The following is a 22,162-nucleotide window of genomic DNA, read 5'->3' as shown; positions in this document are numbered from 1 at the left end:
GCAGCACTTATTTTACCCTTGTAGTTGTGAACCTGCTCCTTTCTCAGGCACCTCGCATGACCTTAAGAACAGAAACCATTTTAATCATTTTGTCTTCCTCCTATATATTAAGAGCCCATGATACTGACATGGTCCTTTTTCGGCTAGAGTAAATCCTTTCGATCTTGGTAATAAAGAAGCAGATTTAAATGTGATTATGTATACACATATGGGAGCTGTCAAAAAAAATCTCTCCTCCCCACTCTAATGTTGCAAAAGGCAAACATGACATACAATTGAAATTACCTTTTAGCTAAAGCCCTGTATAAACAAACAGCCCCGATCCTTTAGACCTGAACTTAAACATTCCTTCTCTCATAGTACCAATATGTACGTTCACAGACCTTTAAAAATCTGCCATGACATCTTTACATAAGTGATTATTCTGTTAACCGCCCCTCCCTGCCCCCCACAGTCTCTAGGGTTATAAGGGCAGGATGATGTTGATATTCATCCTTGGCAGGGAAACATTTAGAGAATCTGGAGGAAAAACAGAGCAGCAAAGACTAGGACATTATACTACATGGAATGAGGGGAAAAAACCTGGCCCACAGAAGGATCAAACCTAAGAACCATTAAACAGATGTATGTGGATGCTTTAGTTTATTTCACATTTCTACTTCTTAAAAAAGGAGAAGAGGGGGCTTTTTGGTAGGGAATCAGCTTCTTATAAAAGGTCATTTGTGTTAAAGCTTACCAAAACTAATTTTACTAACATTTCCTTACATGGCTTTAGGAGAGAAGACATCTAAATTTCAACCTAATATTAATCCTATTCCGCAAATGCTGCAATCTGAACTGGTTATAGCAGAAGTCACTCAGAGCTGGAACCCCTTTATCCAGCAGCTGGTTTCCAATATTATGGGACTTCTAAAATAAGACAGGATTTGTTTACTAATTCTTTCAAGAAGTAAACCCATTTATTCAGTTCTTTAAGCAGAAAGTCTCAAAATCTACGATAGCAAATTCTTTGATGTCAAAGGCTAATACTGCACTGCCAGGGAAGAACCAGTAGGGAAGGAAAGGGGCACTAAGAGAGGGGCTGGTTACTTCACAGCACATCCTCAAGATTACTTCAATGACCACTTTTAAACTTTGTATGTTTTGGGAAGGCATACAATTTGATCCCCTAACAACAAATCCCTTAAGTCCAGAGTGCTTGCTGGCTCTGTCAACAAGGAAATTCGATATAAATGAATTTTAGCTTTTAGCTTATTTACCAGCCAGTGCATTCAAATATGTTTATATAGTTGACTTTCATGTCAGGTGATTTCCAGAAAATTAAAGCAGTCCTCTCAGCACATAAAGTGACAATAAAACCGTGAAGCCAATGGACCTACTATAGTTCATTTTCTGCTTTTAAATGCAAACACATGGAACAATATCTATTTTCAGTTCAAAGTAATTTTTATTAAAGTCATTTTATTTATTATATAGTTTGATATTCAATAAAGGAAAACTTGTTCAAATAAGGTAATATGTTATCATCAGTATTTCCAGGTGATTGTTTACTCAAGTAACATAATCAGTAAATCCTTGGGAAGCCCATCTGTAAGAGAAAACATGAAGAATTAGCCAGGAAATAAAGAAAAGGCAGAAATCTTATTAAAACTCACCTTTTTTAGAGCAACAGCTCAGGGAAATCACTGCCTCTGTGTAGCTCTTATTTAATCCTGCCTATAGTCAACTCACAGGGGGCTAGCTGATACCTGGTGCTTACTGGGTTAGTCTTCTTTTCCAATCGGAAAAGTGCTGGGGGGTTGCCCTTAAAATTTTTTTTAAAAGAAACCTGTTATTGCAGCTAGAATATATCTCATATAACAAAGATCTTCCGGACTCCTTGGATTAATACTTGATAAAATAAAAATTAAGCCCAGGTGTTTAGACCACCTCTTGTATGTCTATTTCCTTCATTATGAAATTATGAACCACAGACAAGAGCTCCAAAAATTTAACTAGGAAATCTTCTATTTTGAAAATCTAGTTTTCTCCAAGTACTCACAGAAATTTTTAATAACACACAAAAACCTTTCCATTTATTACAAAGACAAGCTATCTGATTTCAGGGAGGTGGTGGTGATAACCAAAGATAAAATTAAGATTGTGCTCCAAAAAGCAAGTTTTAAAGAGATCTCAAAAGTGGATTACAAAACCTCAGGCATTTTCTGCTCAATCTGTCAGCAGGAAGACTGAACGTAGGGATTCTTTGAGTTCCAAGAGTTTTAAATAAGTATTTATTACTGATATCCTAACCAGGCTCACTGGTTATCTTGTGAGGGATCTGATAATAGTTCCTCAAATAATTTTGGGTCCACTTTTATTGAAACTTTTATAATATAGTTAAGTTTCACCTTCTAAAAATAAACTTCTCATTTTTCAGAAGCAAAACCTCTATTTAAGTCTCATTTTTTTTTTTTTTTTTTTTTTACCTCTGAGAATCAGGAGTATGGCCTTAGTAAATGCCTATACAAGACATGTGGCATAGTAAGTATAATAAACTCTGGAGCCAGACTGCCTGGGTTAAAATGTGACTTTAGACAAGGTGCCTGTTTTCTCATCAGTAAATAGTAAAATGGGGATAATAATAATAATAATAACTACTTCACAGGACTGTTTGATAATTAAATGAGTTACTATTTATATGGCACTTAAAAATATCTGACACATATCAAGAATTATATACATTGTACATGTTAAATAAAATAAAAATATAAGTTACTACTGATGTATTTTGTTTTACATAGGATTTTCTGCACATTGCTCACTACCTAGACAATCTTGTGGCTAGTTTTATTACCTGTTATCTTTCCACAGAAACAAGGTATCAAATAAGTTTTTATTATCAATGAATATTGACTTGACTATTAAATTCTAACCCGGCCACACAGAAACAAAAGCATCAAATTATAAAAACTCTGCTGTTAATAACAAACAGATGTATAAAAGCATGCATGATAAACACCTTGAATTAGTTGATTACCTTTAGTTTGCTGGAGGTTAAAGGGCTAGAATGAGGAAAGGGTACACAGAGGGCTTCAATTCTATGTGAAAACAATCATTTCCTGGGGAGGGGGAAAACCTAAAGCATATATGGCAAAATAATATCTAAAAATCTGGGTGTGGTTACATTTATTCTCTATGCTATTCTTTATGCTTGAAATATTTAATATAGATTTTTAATTAAGGAGACGTTTACTTGCCTTTATACCCCTAAAATAATGATAATAACTAGAAATGACACCCCTAGCTTCGTAAAGTTATCATCATTAGTAGTCTCTAAATCTCTATGCTCATAGCCTCTAACAAGCTCATTAAAAGGTCCTACTCTGAGAACACTGAAATGTCACTTACTCACCCCTCCCTGGATTCTTTCCTGCCTTATTCAGTGGTATGCTGCTTACCCATTGGGTTTACACTTTGTCAAGGCCCAGTTCCTCTGGAGTGGAGATTCCCAGTTCATTTAAAGTGGGTCTAAGTTCCTGGATGACATAAGGGTAGATTTCCTTATGAGGTCCTGCTTTGTCCTGATAGCAAAGAAAATATTCACATTTAGCTCTCTGAGATGCTGTCTCTTTTACAAAATAAACTTGAAAATGCAGTGGACAGTAGCAGACAATACAAGTTACCTACTTTTAAGTCAACATATTTGTTCAATAAAGAGAGCAACAATGTGGGCATTATTCAAGGTGAATTTTCAAGACACTTTGAGACTAAGACAATTAGACTAAATCCAGAAAAAAATATTTTAAAGCCTGAGTTACTGGAAAAGAAGGTGGTGATGACAGAATTCTATGAAGGTAATTAAACATGCTCAGCAGGCAACAGGAATAATTAAGTTAACACAGGAAAAGTTTTTAAATTTGCCTCCAATTTGAGACCTTAACTGAATTAACTACTGGTGCTGAATGAATTGATAGCCTACAGAACCCTTAATTATCTTACCCACTGTAGATAAAGTAATGCCACAATTTCCCTCTTATAATCTTGAACTATGAATTTCTTTTTTATAGACCATGTCTTTTCCTGGAAAGCTACAGAGAATACTTATTTCCAGCGCAAGTGAGTTTTGACTTTCACCATTAACATATAATTTATACCTATATATTGTCACAAAGGTCCCTAGGGACAAATATTAAAAAGTCAAATGAACTAAGACACTGCCAGGCTGCTAAATCTTCTGCCTTTAACAAATTCTAGGTCTCCTTAGCTGTATTTAATTATACAATCTTGCTTAAAATGCAATATATTTATTTGCTCATTACAGAAAAACCAGACACTATCATCAAATAAGAGGGAGACTATATGTTCCTATATTTCATCTATATTTTTAATAAAATAGGGTAATATCACAAAAATTGTTTCACAATTTTCTTCAGTTAATACCCTATAAATGTTTAATATAGATATGTTTAAATGGTAAACACATTACTACAACATTAGGAGATATATAATAATAACTTCTCCTGGAAGTCTCATCTTAAGAAACCACTTATAACATTTACACCTAATTTCATATCACAAATAGAACAAATATTAATTGTCATTAAATAGCCTTAATTATTTCCTTAAGATAAATTCTCAAATGGAATTGCTGAACAAAAGGGTATCAAACATAATTTTTAAGGTCCTGGATAAATTCTGCCAAAATGCACTCCAGAAAGATTGTTAACTACAGTGCATGCTTTCTCTAGCTATACAAGAACTAATTTTAGGTATTTTAACAAATTAAAAAATACAGAATATGCTGATACCTAATAAATAGCCCATCCACTTCAAGAACAACTTTAGCATTATTTCACTGACCTTAACAACTTCTAGAATGCGAACAGCACTAGCAAAATCATTTAACCGTCTGCATGCCCGCAAAGCAGCATCAATGATTTTGGGTTCTGGAACCAGATCATAGCCAACAAGTGTGTTCATTCCTGTTAAATTAAAAAGAGGGGTCATATCAACCTGGGATATTCTCACTTAAAACTATAATTTAGTTATCTATATTTTTATTGAAAACAGACATGTGGTTTGGTCTTTTTGGGCCTTGAGATATTGTGATTTATAAGAAACATATTTGGTCTTTGCCCCTGTTTCTGACACAGAGGCTCCAAACTCCTTGGAATTTCCTAAGTGATGAGAGCAACGATGATATCTCCTATTACGTTAAGGAAATAATTTTTGGATCCCACCAAAGAATGGGGGCTGGTTGCCAGAAGGGGCCAAACCTGTGGTTAGAGGATTAAAATTTTCAGTCCCATCCTTGATTTCCAGGGAGGGAAGTGGGACTTCAGGTTGAATTACTAACCAGTGGCCAAGGACTTAGTCGATCACAACTAGATAATGAAGCTTCCATATAAACCCAAAGAACAATTTCTCAGTCCTTTTTAGGAGAGCTTCCATGCTGGAGTACTAGAATGCTTCCATAAGCCACTATGCCAGGCCACAAGCTCTATGAGGACAGAAACTCCTTGGTTTGGGACCTCACTTTATGTACCTCTGCATCTGGCTGTTGCTTTGAATCCTTTTAGATCCTTTGTAATAAACGGGTAATCTGATGATAAAACAGGTTTTCTTGAGTTCTGTAAGCTGTCCTAACCTAAGGAGGGGGTTGTGGGAACCTCTGATTTGTAGCCAGTAGGTCAGAATCATGGGTAAACAATTTGGGCTTGCAACTGGCTTCTGAAGTGGAGGGTGGTCTTGTGATACTGGGCTCTTTACCTGTGGAATCTGATTCTACTTCCTACCAGGTAGGGTTGATAATACTACATTGAGTTGAATTCCTGGACATCCTGCTGGGGTCCAGATTTGTTTGTTGGTGTGGGGAAGCCTCCACACATACACTGGATTTGAGTCCTGGAACCCTATCTGGCCTCTATTCTCTGTGTAAAACGAGAGAATCTACCTTTAACAAATTCTAGATGATAAGATCATAGTGGATCTTCCACAATGAATTGGTGGAAAGAAAGGAACTATTGTAAGTAGCCTGCAGATTGGGGGAAAAAAATATTCAAGAGTTTCCTTAAATGCAAACACTATTTTCATAATAATTTGCTGGTTTCTTGTCAAATAAGAAGGTTATTTTCAATACATATCTTTAATTCTCAGTACAACGTATGTTCTTTGGTTGCTTTAAAACAAATTTGATTGGAAAGTAATCTAAAAACAACCAGAGAAATGCTTAAAGGGAGTTAATGAAGCCCAGATGAGGGCATTTAGGAGATATAGAGAATGCACGAACTCAAATATTCAACCAGAAAATGATTGGGCATGATTTCATTCAGCCCTGCACCAAATGACATATCATAAAATTTAAGATTCTCTTAATAGGAATGCAGATTGCTGTTCTTTTCATTACCTCTCAAGATTATTTAATAAGAATTTCACTGGTTGCAGCAAAATGGAGTCATTACATTCTTGCAGAGAAGTCTGAAACACTTAGGTTTCTTTTTATTTTAAAATATTTAAATAAAGACACTAGTGACTATAATGCTAGAATATAGTCATTAGAGACTGAACTCTTGGTCTAAGATAAATTGCCTAAACTTGATCTACTAGTCTAACTATTCGATTAGTTATCATTAATGCTTCTTATTTATGTTAAATGCACGTCTGCAAAATTAGGAAAAACAAGCTAGCTTACTTAGGACAAGATCTGTCAGGGTAAAACAAATCATAACTAAGAATAAAAATAACAAAAAGACTCTAAACTATTACCAAAATAGAAAAAGAACCAAATTGCACAAATTGTCTAAAAGACACAAAACTGTTAACTCTTGCTCACCTTGACCTATCATTATAGCAGTGGTTTCAAACAGAGGCGTTTTTTCCCCCAGGAAACATTTTTGGTTGTTACAATTTGGCAGGGGAGGAAGGTGACACCTAGTGGGTAGAAGCAAGGCAAGGGATGCTGCTAAATATCCTACAAGGGAAAGGACAACCATTGCAACAAAGAATTAACTGGCCCAAAATGTCAGTTGTGCCTGCTTTAAAATCCTGCTTTACAGGAAACACTATGGTAGTTATAATACTTTCCAACTGCAAGTTGCATGGCAGTACATGAGGCATATTTTCAAAATAGTTGCCTTCGACAAAGTACTGGAAGACTACGAAGCAGTTCATAATTCTATACTAAAACAGACAAATATAACTATGTTCCAATTACCTTTACGCAATTCCCAGGCATCGATATCTGGTTTGTTGAAGTATGTCACCCAACGAGCATCAAATTCCTCATCTGTCTCATGTGACCCATGGGAGTAGCAGCGAACTGACTGGATAGCTACAATCAAGAAAGAATAATTTTTAAAAGTGATTTTCTAAATTTAAAACATTTCAACTTTTTAAATATAAAAATAAGATTTCCCCATGACTACTCAAGATGTTGAGCATCTTTGCATGTATTTTGTTCATTTCTATGAATTGTTTATTTATATTTTTTGTCCATTTTTCCCCCCCTGGGTCACATGTAGCTTTTCTTATTAATTTCAATGTACAGAAGTAATACTTGACATATTCTGTCAATACAATGAGGTTTTTTTCTTTTTTTATTGTGTTAAAATATGCATGACATAAAACTTACCATCTTAACCATTTTTAAGTGTATAGTTCAGTGTTATTTAATACATTCAATGCATTAGGTTTTGAATCAACTAAATGTCACTGTAGGAAAATTATTCAGCAGGTCAAATAAAACAAATATTATGTATTGATATGAAAAAATATCTTAAAAATTAAGCAAAGAAAAGTAGAACAAAAAATGCTATAGATGTATGTTTATGCTTTTTTCCCCCTAATGTGCATGCAATGATAGCTTGGAATTCTTAACATTGGTTGTCTTTGGAAGGGAAAACTTTGTTTCTTTATACACTTCCACAATATCTGAGTTTTTGTAATAAGCAGAGTATTAACTCCTAATTTAAAATAATGTTCATTCTAGTTCTTAAGAGAATTTATAAGATATATTTTTGATAAATTAAAAACATCTTATGCTTACTATTATATTCTAAAATAAATTACACATCATGACAAAGCAATGGTAATTTAAAATTCATTTGATCAAACTACAGCCCCTTCCCCACAAATTCTGATAAACCCTCTAAGGGAGAACATGCCCTCTGACTTACATCCAATAAAAGAAACACTGCTTTATAAGACTGCTAAGAAGCTAGACACACTTAGCATTCTGCTCGTAATCAATATACCCTTTGCAGTACCATACACAAAGCCTTTCCATTTTTAATTTCTGCATGTCAAATGGACACTGAATTGGGAGTTAGAAAATCTGGATTCTTTTAAAAAGCCTCTGTCTGATTCTTTTAAAAAGCCTCTGTCTGATCAGAGAGGGGGCAGAAGGAAATTTTACCTTTGGGTTTTAGGAAACAGCAAAGCCTAGTGGTCAAATACATCTAGGCTCTTCAATCTCCCACTGTTTGACCCTGGTAAAATTAACTCAAGTCTTATTTTCCTTATCTGTAAAATAGGGATACCACCTTAGCAGATGATGACAATTAAAAATGAAAGCTAGGTAACATTACCTAGGGCTTAGCACTTTGTAGGTAGGTACTCAATAAATAGTAGCTGTAAATTAATTTTTGTCTAAAAATGTCTTAACTGACCTTCTATTTATGGAAATCATAATTTATAGAAATAAAACATTCTTCAAATTTTGCATTTCCTATTAGATGAATTAGACAAGCATGGTATAATTTCTAGTTATTTTTAAAAGCTTATCCAAAAAAACAAAACCAAAACCAAACTACTCAGAAACCTCTGGGCTCTAAAAATACTCTGAAATTTAAATATTAGCAATATCCTTTGCATCCTGAATGCAATGATAACTGGCAGAAGTACAAAGAAAAAAAGAAAACAGAAAAAGATGAAAAGATGAAATAATGGCCAGTTCTGGAGATGGGCTGTCACTGCTAGATCAAGCAAAAGTGATTAAATTACTTAAATTACTGCTTAAGCCTATAGCAAAATACTTGCTGTTAGTCACAGAGGGCCGCAGAACAAGTCCCAATCTTACCAGAGACATAAATTACCTCCACAATCTGAGTCCAGAATAAAGTGGGACATTTATATAAATGGGCTAGAATTGGACACTCTTTAATTTCTATGACAAGAAAAAATAATGGATCTCTAGACTTAACCATATTTGTTAAGTGTAAACATTTAATCAAAACTACACAATAGTTAATAACTCTTACAGGACTATCATTCACATTTAATATATCAGAAAGCATAGAAAACCATTTCATGATAGCCAATTCTATTGCTAACTTCTGGGCATGTATTTCATTAGATGACTGGTAGCTTTGTTTGTTTTCTATGAAAAAAGATGACCAGCAACTACAAATCCTAGTCAAGGAGATAAATGGATCATCTTCAATGATTTGTTTACCTTTCTTCTGGGAGTCCCAAATTACAAACTTGTTGTCTTAAAAAGGAAAAAAAACCCCAAAACTTTATATGAAATAACTATTTAGAACACCAAGCATGTCCCAGGAACAAAGATCCCTTCCAGGAGGACAAAGACTCTCCCACATGGTTTAAATTATATTTCTAATTCCGATAATATGAAATATATGTATTCTCATAGCTATGGACATGCCCCCCATATGCTTAACATTTTGATTTGTAGGTAAACTATATAGGCATTCTCTCCCTTCCTGCCACTGACCAAAATTAAGCATAGCATTTCAACCTAGTTTTGAGGCTTGTAAGGCAAACTATTTTAGAACACAATTACTCAGTGCTTTCATACAACCTGAAGGTTCCAGAGCAAGAAAAGGGAAGCAACTATGAAAAACGGGTATTTCTACAGTCTCGAAGACCTAAAAGGCTATTCCTTTTTTTTTAAACTTTATTTTATTAGTTGCAAGTATATTGTACATTGGTTAGCATTTATATAGTTTATAAAACGTAAAAAGCTATTTCTAATACTGCTTTTTGGCCTTCAGTTAAGCACTCTATTAAAAAAAGCTAACATATTTAGAAAAATTAGGGGGCTCCTTAATCTCTTTGGTTTCCATTTAATAACTAATCAGCTAGGACAAAGTCCAAAGAATGGACATTTTGGTGGCGGTGATTCTAAAAGTAAGGGAAAGAAGCAACTAATGAACAAGCTCAAAGGCAGGGTTATTGAGCTGCAAAGCTTAAGAGCAGGCTTGGACCTTAGGGCCCAAAGGCTGGAACTCTAGAAATGAGGGAGTGGTGTGGAAAAGGCTGGAAGGTGATAATTTAGCCTTTCACCAGTGTATAAGGAATTGAGGACTTTTTGGACTTTACAAAATGGATTCCATGGGAGCCATGACAGTAATGTCAACTGGCACATAATAGGAACACCCTTAGAATGTGACCAGAATGCCCAAAGCCACAGAAACAGCAACCATGATAAGCTTCCAATAAGCCTCCTATTGTAGGAGCCGATAAGCATAAGGATTCCACCTTGGAAGGTCCATATAAGCTTAACACCTTAGACAAATCATGCTCAAGCCTAAGCCAAGAACATCACAAATAGGTGCGCTGAGAGTCGAAGAGTCTGACATGCCCATCACAGCTGATGGCGTGGGACTGACGCACAATCTACGGGGCCAGTAAACAGAGTTCATCCTGGAGATGCTGACTTCCATCCCTTCGCTTTGTATCGTAAGACTCTGTACATTCCGCGTCCCTTCTCATCTCTGTGTGTTGTGTTACCCTGCATGGAAACCTGACTGGTTTATCTGAGAAGGTTCCACTCAATAAATCTGGCATTAAGGAAAGACACAAACGTGTCAAGTAAACGCATCCAAGGGTGTTACTTCCATAGCCGCTTTCCTTGTTTGAGACAATAAGGGAAAGAGAAAACTCCCACACTTTACAAATTATCAGGGTAAGGATGTAGGAGCCAGGATTGTTTAACTTATTAAGGGTTGACTAGAGAATCTAGTCATTATTTAAAACATTTTAATTACCTAATTTAGCAGTTATTGGAAGAAAAATGTTTCAAGTTGGAGGCTTTATTATGGACCTAATAAGAATTTATGTTGCTTCTTAGAGCAAACTCAAGGGCCCTCGAGTTAACTTCTCCATAATTCTCTTTCAAGTATATTCTCATTTGATCTTGGATTGGCTCATCTAAGAACATTAATCCTTTCTGATTTTCAATAGAATAAAATCTCATCAGTCTCATAGTGATAAAACCCCAACCTATAATAAGCAAAACTAAGATGCACTATAAGAAAGCAAATATGTACCAATCATTTGTGCAAGGAAAGATGCTAAGAGTTATTTTATCTAAAGGTTAACTAAGGTACAAGGTCACAAAGTTAGAAAGTCGCTGACAACTGTAGACAATACTGCCTCCTTGTGGCATATATTTAGGCCTTATGGCACAAACACCTGAAATAAAATTTTGTTTATGGATTATACTAAAGAGCAGGGATAAAATAACTAGGAGATAAAACCACTATGTCCGAATTCACTAAGAAAAAAAGAACCTTCTTAACTGATAGTTTGCCAAAAACCTCTGCCTTTTCCTCAACCTGCCACAAAATGTTGTAATTCTTTTGAAGCCGTCATAAGAAACCTCCCCAAAGTGTATCTATATGAAAAAATTTTAGTAGTATTTGCTACTTTTGCATTTAGATAAAGAAAGAACAAAAACCCATAAAATCTGACAAACATCAGAATGGGCCAAAAATTACTATGGCTAAAAAACAGAAAATGGTTCTACCACTAATCAAGGAGTTAAGATTCCCAAGATGAGCTTAAGTTTCCTGTTTGATAAAATATGATGATCTCCATGGTCTCTGAAGTGTATGTCAGTCAGCCTTACCGTTCTATGATAAATTATAGAAGACAGAGTCTAAACTGAATGATCTAAATTGAATGAAGTAAAATATTCCTTAAGACCTGTAGTGTATACTTAAAACACTCAAAATGCTGATTAACCCTTATTAGTTTTTAGTTTCTGAGTTCGTTACGTTTAAATATGCAAGTTTAGGAGCTTAATGTAGCATATACAACCATCACAGCTAAGATCAAAATACAGTTACAGTAATGAAAACTATAGTGCTGGACACAACGTCACCCGCAACACACTGTACAAGGTGAAGGCAAAGTAAGACAGAAATCAGCAGCACATCTCATACTCCCAACAGTTAGGCTTCAAACCCGAGTCAAGTCCGTAGTACCCCCTTTTCGAAACAGTAACATTCTTATGATATGACCTATCAATATTCAGGCTCTTAGACCTCAGGAAACAACCAATAACGTCGATTTATCGTAAACGTAGAATTAGAAGGTGGCACAGTAGTCTCTAAAAATGAACAGAACGGTCTGTGAAGGAGACAACACAAAATGCCAAATGAGAAATGCCTGGTAAAAAGCATACTGTATCCCACATGGAGGCATATTGTGTTCTCGAAAGACGCTGGGGGCGGCGGTGCCAAGGTGTCCGGAGGGGCCATCCCGGTCCCTAGACTGAGCGGCGCGCATGGAGGCTCAAAGTCACCTTCGCCAAAGCTCTGGAGGCCGGCGGCGGACACTCCCAGTCGGGCAAGGGTCAGCGCCGGGGTACGGTCACAGCCCAGGGACCGAAGGGGTCGGGCGGACGCGGGAGGTGCAATGCGCTCCCTCCTCGGGAGCCCACAGCAGGTCCACACCTGACCGGTCCGCGAAGCCCGCACCAGGAAGTCACGCTGAAGGAGGCCCCGGGGGCGCCTCCTCGTGTCCTCCACACTTCGAGGCGGCCGGGAGGGCGGCCCACGGTCATTAGGTTCGGTCGCCGGCTGTTAGGGCAGCCGCTAGGCCGCGGGGCGAGCCTGCCCTCGTGTGGCGGCGGGGGACCAGGTCACCGCAAGGACACGCGGGTGCGAGCGGTAGCAGGCAGGGGGCTTACCGGCGGCAGAGCCGGGAGCCAAGGCAGGGTGCAGGAGGCCTCGAGGGCTGGCCCGGGCGGCTGCAGCCGCTGCTACGGCGCAATGGCGAAGAGTGGTGCCTAGCATGACGGCGATGGCGGCACGCAGGCCGAAGCTGAAGAGAAGCCGGCTGTGAGATCACTGGCCGCTCGGAGGTTTGCGGGGAACCGGACTCACGTACCGACGCACAGCGGGCGGAGCATGAGATCCCGCCCACTGCGACGCTCGCGCCCTGGCGGAAGGATCACCGCCCGGCTCAGGCCGGGCTACGGCGGCCCATTAAGAACAAACTGTCTCGTCGCTGCTCTCTGCTCTGTGGGGTCTCTGGTTCCGTGGACGTCAGCGGCCATCAGGAAAAGAGCTGCGGACGGTATCGTGGTTCAAGTCTGGCTCCGGAAGCAACTCCATCACCTCGAAATGGGAATGATAACAACAATAACGACAAATTATAATAAAAATGCCTTATTTACTTATGCCCTGGTTTGAGCCTAAAATAAGAGAACGAACTGCTTACATATAAGGGACCTTATTAGTAACTTACATCATAAACTCTCAATCATTAAAAATGAGTACAGCCACTTCATTTTACAGATAAGGAAACAAGCTCAGAAATGAGTTTGTTTTCCAGGAATTAGGCTCTTTCAACAAATCTCCAATTCTGAGAATTCTGGGTATTTCTGGCCAAACTAACTGCCCCTAATATTGATTAAGTTCTAAGACTTTTAACATCTAATCTGGCCTCTGGCCTAGCCCTACATCCTGACTTTGAGCTCCTGGGCAGTGGAGCCACTTCCCCCAGGTCTGAGTCATCCCACAGCTACTCAGAGTTAATGAAACAGTCTCTTTTGTCTTGGTTTCCCTCATTCTCTATCCCTGGGCTCAATGAGGAAAGACAAGATAGACAAGGGTCCTCTTCCTCACTCCAGGCCCTCTCTCCTGGGCATCTGCATTTGCCATTTTTCTTCCCTAGCAGTATAGCTTTAGGTGGTATGAACCTGGCTGGGAAAAGGATACAAAAGCTTTTTTCAAAGCTCCTGCCCTCACCTCCCACCAACCAAACCAAAGGATACTTGGGAAAGCTTGAACCTTTTTGCATTTTCATTAATATTCATCAAATCCCCAAGAGCTAGAAACTCAGAATGAGGTTAGGGCCCCCACAATTGGAAAAGTACTGGTCACTCTCCAGTCTGTCTCTCCACTTTGCCTATAGTGCCTTAGATTGGCTACTAGGGTGTGGTTGTTTAATACAATTATGACTATAATTTATTATGTGCCACTGTATGCTCGAACTATCTATTATCCCATTTAAGCCTCATAACAACCTTAGAAGTATTTAACCCTATGGATGAAGGAATAGACTCCTGTGTTAATTTCCTGTTGCTGCATAACAATTTACCACAAACTAAGCAGCTCAAAACAATACGCATTTATATTTCTCAGTTTCCGTAGGTCAAAAGTATAGGCTGTTTCTCTACTCAGGGTCTCACAAGACTGAAATCAAGATGTCAGCCAGGTCTGTGGTCTTATCTGGAGCTCGGAGTTTTCTTCTACGCGTGTTCAGGATGTCAGTAGAATTCAGTCCTTACAAGTGTAGGACCGTGTCCCAATTTTTTCTTGCTACCTGTTAGCCAAGGAGCATTCTCAGATACTAGAGGCCATCCTCAGGGCCTTACCACATGGTGCTCTCCATATGCCCTCTCACAATACCACGGCTTAGTTCTTCAAGCCATCCTCTTTTAAAGATGTCGTCTGATTAGGTCAAACACATTCCAGGCCACCTCTCTTTTGATTAACTCAAAAGTAAAGGGATTAGTAGCCAAATCTTGCAAATGCTATCCCAACAAATTTACAGATTCTGCCACAATTATACAAGGCATGTACACCAGGGGGCATGAATCTTGGGGTTCATCTTTGAAGTCAGCCTACTTGGGGGGGGGGGGGGAGCTGCTTGTTCCCAAGTTTGCCTCCAGTTGCGCCTCCAGGCGCCAATCCATTTCGCTGTTTCTGGTGGGTGATCTTTCCTGGATGAGTTTAGACCATTCTGGTACTTGCCCAAGGCCATTAGGGTCTTTGTCTCTTCCTACCATGTTTTTGTCCCTCTGGAGAAGCAGTTGCTGGACTTTCAATGCCTCAAGGATGTCATCATCACCAGTTGATAAGCTTATCAGCTTCCTGCTGCAGCCAGAGCCTTCCTCCTGGAAGAGTTGTAATGAGGCACTTCCTCTGAAGTGTAAAGAGAGAAGAGATAATGTTACTGAGGAACTTATAAATAAAAAGACACTGTTCCGCCATTTGAATTTCTAGTAAAGGGAAGTGCACATTCAAGAAAAGCTCTATTTTCTCTGGTGAGAATGAAGCCTGTTGTGGGGGGAGGGGATGAATCCTCTCATTTCAAGGCTGAAAGGAAACTTTGAGGCCATTAGTCTGATTGAATTTAACATTGCTTCCATTTCCTCAGGTCCCTACTTGAGCACTTCCTGTGAAGGGGATCACACTACTACTATGCTAGACTGCTTTGAAAATGATAAACAAGACAAGGCATTGAGGGAATGGCATTCTAGCTGCTGTTGTATTATAGCTCTGTCATATGCCATTAGGCAAGTTATTCCAATTTCCTGAACCAGAATTTCCTCATCTATAAAATGGGAATAATAAATGGAACCAACCTAATAAGTTTAGAAAAGATTACATAAGATAATGCATGTAAAACAATATGTCCTGGCTGGCACACAGTATGGGCTCAATAAATGATAACCATTAACTCTCTAGAAAAAGAATATTCCTGTTGTAAAATTATAGAAGTTCTTTTTCCAGCGTAGGACAGGTTGTGAGATGAGGGATAAAGCATGGAGGTGGAGTGGACAAACAAACCACATGGACCACCAAGAATCAGGGAGAAGGGGTAGCACAGGAAGCAACCTTCAGAGGTGATCCTGTAGGCTGTCATCCAATAGTGGTAGGAGGATTCTAATGGTTTTGCTTTCTTTCTTCCTTTCTTTCTTCTATGCTTTTGTCCTTCCTTTTATGTAATTTCCTAAATTATTATTTTCATGATCAGAATATCATTAAAGGATATAATTTTTATTGAGATTAACCCACACACCATTAAAGTCATCCTTTTGAAGTATACAATTCAGTGGTTTTTAGCACATTCACTATATTGTACAACCATTATCACTGGCAACCACCAATCTACTTTCTCTCTCTGTGGATTTGCTTACTTCAGATATTTCATATAAATAAAATCATACAACGTATGATTCTTTTTTGTCTAGTGTCTTTCAGTAAGCATAATGTTTTCAAGGTTCATACATGTTGTAACATGAATCAATACTTCATCCCTTTAATGGCAGAATTATACTCTATTATATGGATATACCACATTTTGTTTAACCATTCGTCAGTTTATGGACATTGTGTGTTGTTTCCACTTTTTGGCTATTATGAGTAATGTTGCTATGAACATGCGAGTACCTGTTTTGTGTGCACATATGTCTTAAATTCTTTTGGGTATTTATCTAGGAGTATCATATGGGTCAAATGGTAACTATGTTTAACTTTTGAGGAACTGCCTGCACCACTTTATATTCCCTTCAGCAATGTATGCAGATTCCAATTTTTGCACATCCTTATAATTTTTTTTTTCCAACAAGGAAAACTGAGTCTTTGTAGCTGTCTGAGCTGGAGATAGGGGAATTTTTGCCCACTGTCCATGGAGCTAGACAGTTAAGGACTTTGTATAGCATCAGAGTAGTTCAGAAATCTGGCTCAGCCAGTCTATTCATTCAGTCACCACCTCTCTGTGGGGTTCCTGTGTACTAGATGCTGGCTATAGTGTAAGACAGGCAGGATCCATTCAATCATGGGCTTCTGGTTCAGTGGGGAAACTGACAACCAGAGGATCACAATAATGAAGGCACAATTACACACTGAGAAGAAACCTGGTGTCACCAAGGAGACCCTCTGTGGCCACATTTCCTTCCTTCCTCCTTCCCTCCCTCCCTCTGTTTCTTCAATTACATCTCTCCCTGGGAAACCAAGAGGTGTTTCAATCTCAGTGAAATTGAGGGGACTAGAGCATCCTTAAGTGGCCAATGTGGACATAGTAATAACTCAAACTGCAGAACTAATGGGGTTGGGGCTGGGAGATGGAGGAAGGGGGTAGGGTGTGTGTGAGCGTGGGGTGGGAGTGTGTCTGACCCTAGTCTTCTCCCTACTGTGCAGTGAGCATGTTTGGCAGATTTATTAGTCAATGGAAAACAACTCTGAAGGCTTTTACCAATTTAGAGATGTGGACATCTCACTCACCAAAAATAAATGAATAAATAAAAAATTCTTTGTATTGCACGTCCCCTGGGATGTCAGGATAGAAGGTCGAGTCCTAGCCAGGCTAGGGCTAATGCCGCAAGGAGAAACCCTCTTCTGTCCTGGTTGTAATGAAAGTGAAATCCTACCAATTCTGTTCCCATCTCTGTTTTTAATACTACTGTACCTTCTCTTACCTCCCTGTAGCCTCTGAAATCCAGTCAGGTCCCTTTCAATCTACCTCCCACCCACACAAGTGTCAGAGGGATGCTTCTTAAACACCAAGCAGACCAGGGCACTCCTTGGCTTCCATTAGCCCCCTACTTTCTTGTGGCTTCCCTGTGGCCTTGCGCCCACCTAGTCTTCCAGTCGCACCTGCCTCTTACCATGTAACCTTAAGATCCTAATATCCTTCAGACACTTGAGGCTGCCTCAACATCATCCCTCTGTGCTCTGCCTGGAATTTCCTGCCCAGACCTTCTGGTCCTTGGGGAACCAGCTCCATCAACACCTCTGGGTGAATTAGGTGCTCCTTCTCAGAGCTCTTGCCTTCTCCCACTACTATGGCATTGTGCTGTATGTAACTTTCTTTTCTTTCCCACTAGATAGAGACTTCCTAGAGGTAGAAATAATGTCTGATTATTCTGTGATTCTTACCCCCATCCCACCTTGTACCTGGATTGGAAACTGGCACGACAATAAAGTCCCTCAAGGCCTGGCTGGAGGTCCACAACAGGCTCTGGACTTGGATTATACACATTTATGTTCCCAAATGGATTTTGACTGTGTGACCTGACCATTTTGTGGGTATGAGTCTTCACCATCACCTCTAGCCTACAAATACCCCAAGGCAGGGTCCAAGGAGCTCCTGGATAGAGGCCGCTATTGGAAAGATGAGGTCACAGGGGGGGCTTCCCACTTCCTCCCATTCTGTACTAGTTGGCTCCCAAAGTGGGCTGTCTCTGAGCTGCTCCCCTAGCAACTCACCCTCCCCCCCTTATTCCATTACTTCTCAAGGTCCCACCTCAGGCTTGGGGGAGGTATACAGGGATATGAGTCACTTTCCTTTAGAGTCTGTTCCTGGGTCAGGAGGGTCAGAGGATTAGCAAGGCAGGGGTGGGGTGCTCATGGGTGCTAGGTTCCACTGGCATCCTTTCAAAAGCCTGGGAACTGAACCTGCTAAGGTGGAGTGGCGGTGCAGAGAAGAATGCCAGTTTGGGAGGCAGAAACAGCCCTCCACGGGGGCAGGTTAACACTCTGAAAGTGGAGTAACAACATGTCTCTCTTCTCTCCATACACCAGGAAGTTTCCAGGCTGGAAGGGGACTTACCTGACCCAAGCTATCGAAAAAGAAAGCCTCCACTTGCATAATAGTCCTGTTGACTGGCAATCAGGATTTTAGTGGTCTTGGAGAGTTGGACCTTTTCCAGAACCAAGTTCAGTCTCTCTCTTAAGCTTCTACCATGCAGAACCTTTTTCAAGTTTTATCATTTATTTTTAGTGAGGAAGCCCAAGACCAACTCAGGGGTCATTGGTTGTTAGGATAATTTACATTTTTTCCACACTTACTGGGCCACCCCTGAGAGGGTCAACAACCACACCCAACCCCCTTATCCCTCCCCAGGGATTCATCATCAAAAACAACAAATTGGGGAGGGCAACCAGTGCTGGAGTCTGGATGGCATGGCTAACTGATCCAAAGCAAAGCTCAAGTAGAGATATGAACCGGGGCAACTCTCTGAAGAGCCCCTCCTGTCAGCTGCAGAATCCCACCTCCTGTCACCAGCAGAAGGACTTATTCAGGGTACTGCCATCAAAATGACATTTATTCCTCCCCATCTCCTCTTCCCAGGGTGCTGCTGAGTTACATGGAATGAGGTGTGATTCTGAGATCCTGGGGCTATGTGTCCCCCACTTTTACTTGCAAGAGTTCTTCCCCTTCCCCTAGATGACATGGAGTTGGGCAGAGGTTTGTGAGGCTGTTATCTTTCTGTAGACAGCTGTGCAGGGCTGGAGGCACAGCTTATCAGGAAGCCTGCAGTGATTCACAGCCCTAGTCCCAGCTTCTCTGCTGAATAGTAATTTCCAGCAGTGGATTAGTGCTCAGTCTCTCTCCTCCCCCTCTCCCAAGGGTGTGCTGTCCTTTCTCAAAGAGCGAGCAGTGGAGATTCTACCCATGGAGATCGGGGGGCTTTGTGCCAGCCTTCCAGCTAAGGCCCAGTCTATTGGCAGGAGGCTGCAGGTTTAGGGACCCTAGCAGGGTCTGCCACCCTTGGCAGTGACCCAGGGAGTTCATCAATGCTCTCCTTCCTTCCCCTCGCAGAAAAGTAATGTGCTGCTACCTTTCCCGTAGTGGTAATGCACAGGGGGAGACAGGCTGCCTTCCAGCCATAAGCCCCTGATGCCAGAGGCAGCCAAAGAGGGCTGGAGAGAGAGAAACCAGGACCTAGGCAATATGCCTCTTGCACCATTTTAAAGCGGTCCCGTCTCTGTGCCTGACCCTGAAGACTCCAAAGGCTAAGGAACCCCAGGCTAGAGGGGACTGAGACACAAGGGGGCAGGCCAGAGCTGTCTTTGCACAGGCAAGTGGTTAGGAAAAAACCTGGGACAGAGCCATTTTTGTTTGTTTTATTGGAAGCAAGACTCCATCTGTGTGGGGCTCAAGGGAGGAGACATGGAGAGTTCTGTCCTGGGGCTCTTTCTCTGGGTTAGTATGGCGAACCGGGGATGTTAAAAGAGCTAGAGCCCATGGTGACGCACCTGCCACCATGATCTCAGGACGCTCCTTAAAAGCAGGGGAAGGAACACTAGAAAGGTAACTGTCCTGGGGTGAGGGGCAGAATGGGGCTCCCCCCAACTCAGACGCCCCTGCCTCCAAACAGTCGGTTTCTCACCCCATACCCTCCGTTGCCAATCATGGAGGTGATTCCAAGAGCGATCTCTCCTTGGCTTCCACACTTCTCTCCCCCTAATGAATGCTGGGTGCCTTTAAACACTGGGGGTCCTGAGCAACGTTCAGGTGTCTCATTGCCCACCATTCCCTCCCTGAAGAAGATCCCAGTATGGCTCAGAAAGGCTGGAGATGAAATTCTGTGTCTTCAGGCAACGCAAGTGGAGGAGCAACCGCCTCAGAAGCTTCCCTGGGGTCCCTCTCTTGTGGCCGTGGGGTCCATGATGCCAGTCTGAGGAGCTGAGATCAGGCTGTGAGCTCCCCAAGACCGAGGCTGAAGTGCTGGAGGTGCGTCTCAAGGTCGAGGCGCTGGGGTTAAGATCCAGCTAGTCTCGGTGGCTCAGAGCCATGAGTTCTTAGGCCGTCCGCTCTTCTTCCGCAGCACCTACCTCAGGTTGCGATCGCTTCGCGGAGCCTTCTTCAGCAGCGGGTTTCCCTAGGCTCCTCTTGGACGTCGGCGCGGCTGGCTGGGACGAGGGGCCAGAGTGGGGGCTCGGGGGCTGGTAGCCAGGTTGTCGCGGATCCAGTGCATCCTTGGAAAGTAGGATGGCGAGGCTGGGCACATTCTTAAGTACACTGAGACTGGCCGGCTCGCTAGGTTTCTGCCCGGGAGTGGGCCCTGGCGGGAGGCTCTGCCACACCTCGCGCACGCTCCGGTAGCGCAGCCGCGTGACCTGGTGCAGGCCAGCCAGGCGGCGCTTGAGGATCTCGGCGCACGTGACGGTCTTGGTGGTGGCCCGACCGCAACCGCTGAAGACGATGGCGCGCGTGGCTGGCTGCGCCATGCTGGCGGTGGCGAAGGCCAGCAGGTTCCGGATCTTGCTGCCCTCCTTGACTCGCATGTGTACGGCGCCCGGCGCCAGGTCCGCAAAAGGGCTGGAGCCGGGGCCGCCCCCCTCAGCCCCGCCCCCACACGGCGCCTCTTCAGAGCGCACCTTACGGAAGTTCTCCATGCGCCGTCGTCGTCCGGACAGTGGGGAAGCGGGCTTCGCCATGGGGCCGCCTCAACCTCGGGGCTGCATGGCCGCTAGCCGCGCCCAGCAAGGGCCGCCAGGGGTAAGGGTGCGGGAGCGGCGCGGACGCTAGCGGGCGGACTGGGACGTCGCGATCGTCGTCGCCCACTTGTGTACAGTGGGCGCTGCTCTACTACGCGCTCTCAGCGCCGGGTGCTCCACGCCTTTAGCCTAGGCCCGGCCGAGGAGCCTGGGAGCCCCGCCCCTATCACCAGGCTCCGCCCCACCCTCATTTGCCTCTCTGATCCAGTCGGATCGTCTGCTATAGGGGCGTGGGAGCGGCGCGCGTTGTGGCGCGCAGTGGCAGAGCCAGGGGTTGACTTGGTAGGCGAAATTCCCCTATAATCGCCATCAGTCCTCCGTGAGCCAACCCTTATGAACTGACAACCTGAATAAAAACCGCGTTTGCTGTGCAAATGCCACTTCAAGCCAATCCCGGAGCCCTTCCGCGTTCTTACAGAAGGCCGCCTCTTCTCCCTTCCCAAGGGAAGATTTACAAGCGGTCTGCGGGGCTTCTTTCCCCCACTCTTCTAGGAACCCTCCCACCCCCGAACTCTGTCTCCCTTCAACTGCCAATATTCTTGCCTCAAGGACAGCCTGTGCATGGTCAGCAAGTGCCGGCGGCTTTGATTCCGCCCCCCCACTCCGCGCCTGCCCTCGGATGACTGTCCGGGCGTGGTCCTCTCAGGGCAGCCGGACACTGAGGTCTCAGCCTCGCGGCTCTTGATCAGACTGGAGGTTACCGGACCCCCGGACACCTCTGGGAGTGGGGAGTGAGGCTCTGGGTCAGGCTGTTTCCTAGGATGAATGGGAAGAGAACAAGATCCCCCGTCTCAAGAGGAGTTACGCTCCCTCCATGTCTTCCTGAAATTCCACTATTAGAGCTATGCGCCTGAGGGTGAGCCAGGCATGCTTCCTGCTTACATGGATCCCCTTTCTTCCAGATGGAATTCGTTGTC

The 22,162-nt window shown here is 42.1% G+C and overlaps 2 protein-coding genes across 3 annotated transcripts; both read right to left on the bottom strand.

The window, feature by feature from the left end:
- Window positions 1-1,425: 1,425 nt before the first annotated feature.
- Window positions 1,426-13,119, bottom strand: LOC107510524 (cytochrome c oxidase subunit 5A, mitochondrial). 2 transcript variants are annotated; one of them, XR_004949943.1, is made up of 5 exons: window positions 12,917-13,119; window positions 7,196-7,312; window positions 4,843-4,964; window positions 3,395-3,563; window positions 1,426-1,588 (listed from the first exon to the last, which is right to left on the bottom strand). XR_004949943.1 is itself a non-coding variant. In XM_016144137.2 (5 exons), exons 1-4 carry the CDS (start codon window positions 13,020-13,022, stop codon window positions 3,450-3,452), a joined length of 459 nt encoding a protein of 152 aa, XP_015999623.1. In that variant the 5' UTR covers window positions 13,023-13,116; the 3' UTR covers window positions 1,426-1,588; window positions 3,441-3,449. The 2 variants fall into 2 exon arrangements, 1 of the variants encoding a protein (XP_015999623.1); XM_016144137.2 differs by having other exon boundaries at window positions 3,441-3,563; window positions 12,917-13,116.
- A 6,372-nt stretch (window positions 13,120-19,491) lies between these two features.
- On the bottom strand, window positions 19,492-21,544 carry RPP25 (ribonuclease P and MRP subunit p25). The gene has a single exon (XM_016144136.2). It carries the CDS (start codon window positions 21,183-21,185, stop codon window positions 20,547-20,549), a length of 639 nt encoding a protein of 212 aa, XP_015999622.1. The 5' UTR covers window positions 21,186-21,544; the 3' UTR covers window positions 19,492-20,546.
- Window positions 21,545-22,162: the final 618 nt, after the last annotated feature.

This window comes from Rousettus aegyptiacus, unplaced genomic scaffold (assembly GCF_014176215.1).
Source record: "Rousettus aegyptiacus isolate mRouAeg1 unplaced genomic scaffold, mRouAeg1.p scaffold_m13_p_3, whole genome shotgun sequence".
NCBI classification, from domain to species: domain Eukaryota; kingdom Metazoa; phylum Chordata; class Mammalia; order Chiroptera; family Pteropodidae; genus Rousettus; species Rousettus aegyptiacus.
Note: the sequence above shows the minus strand (reverse complement) of the source record. Positions and strands in the feature narration are given on the sequence as shown.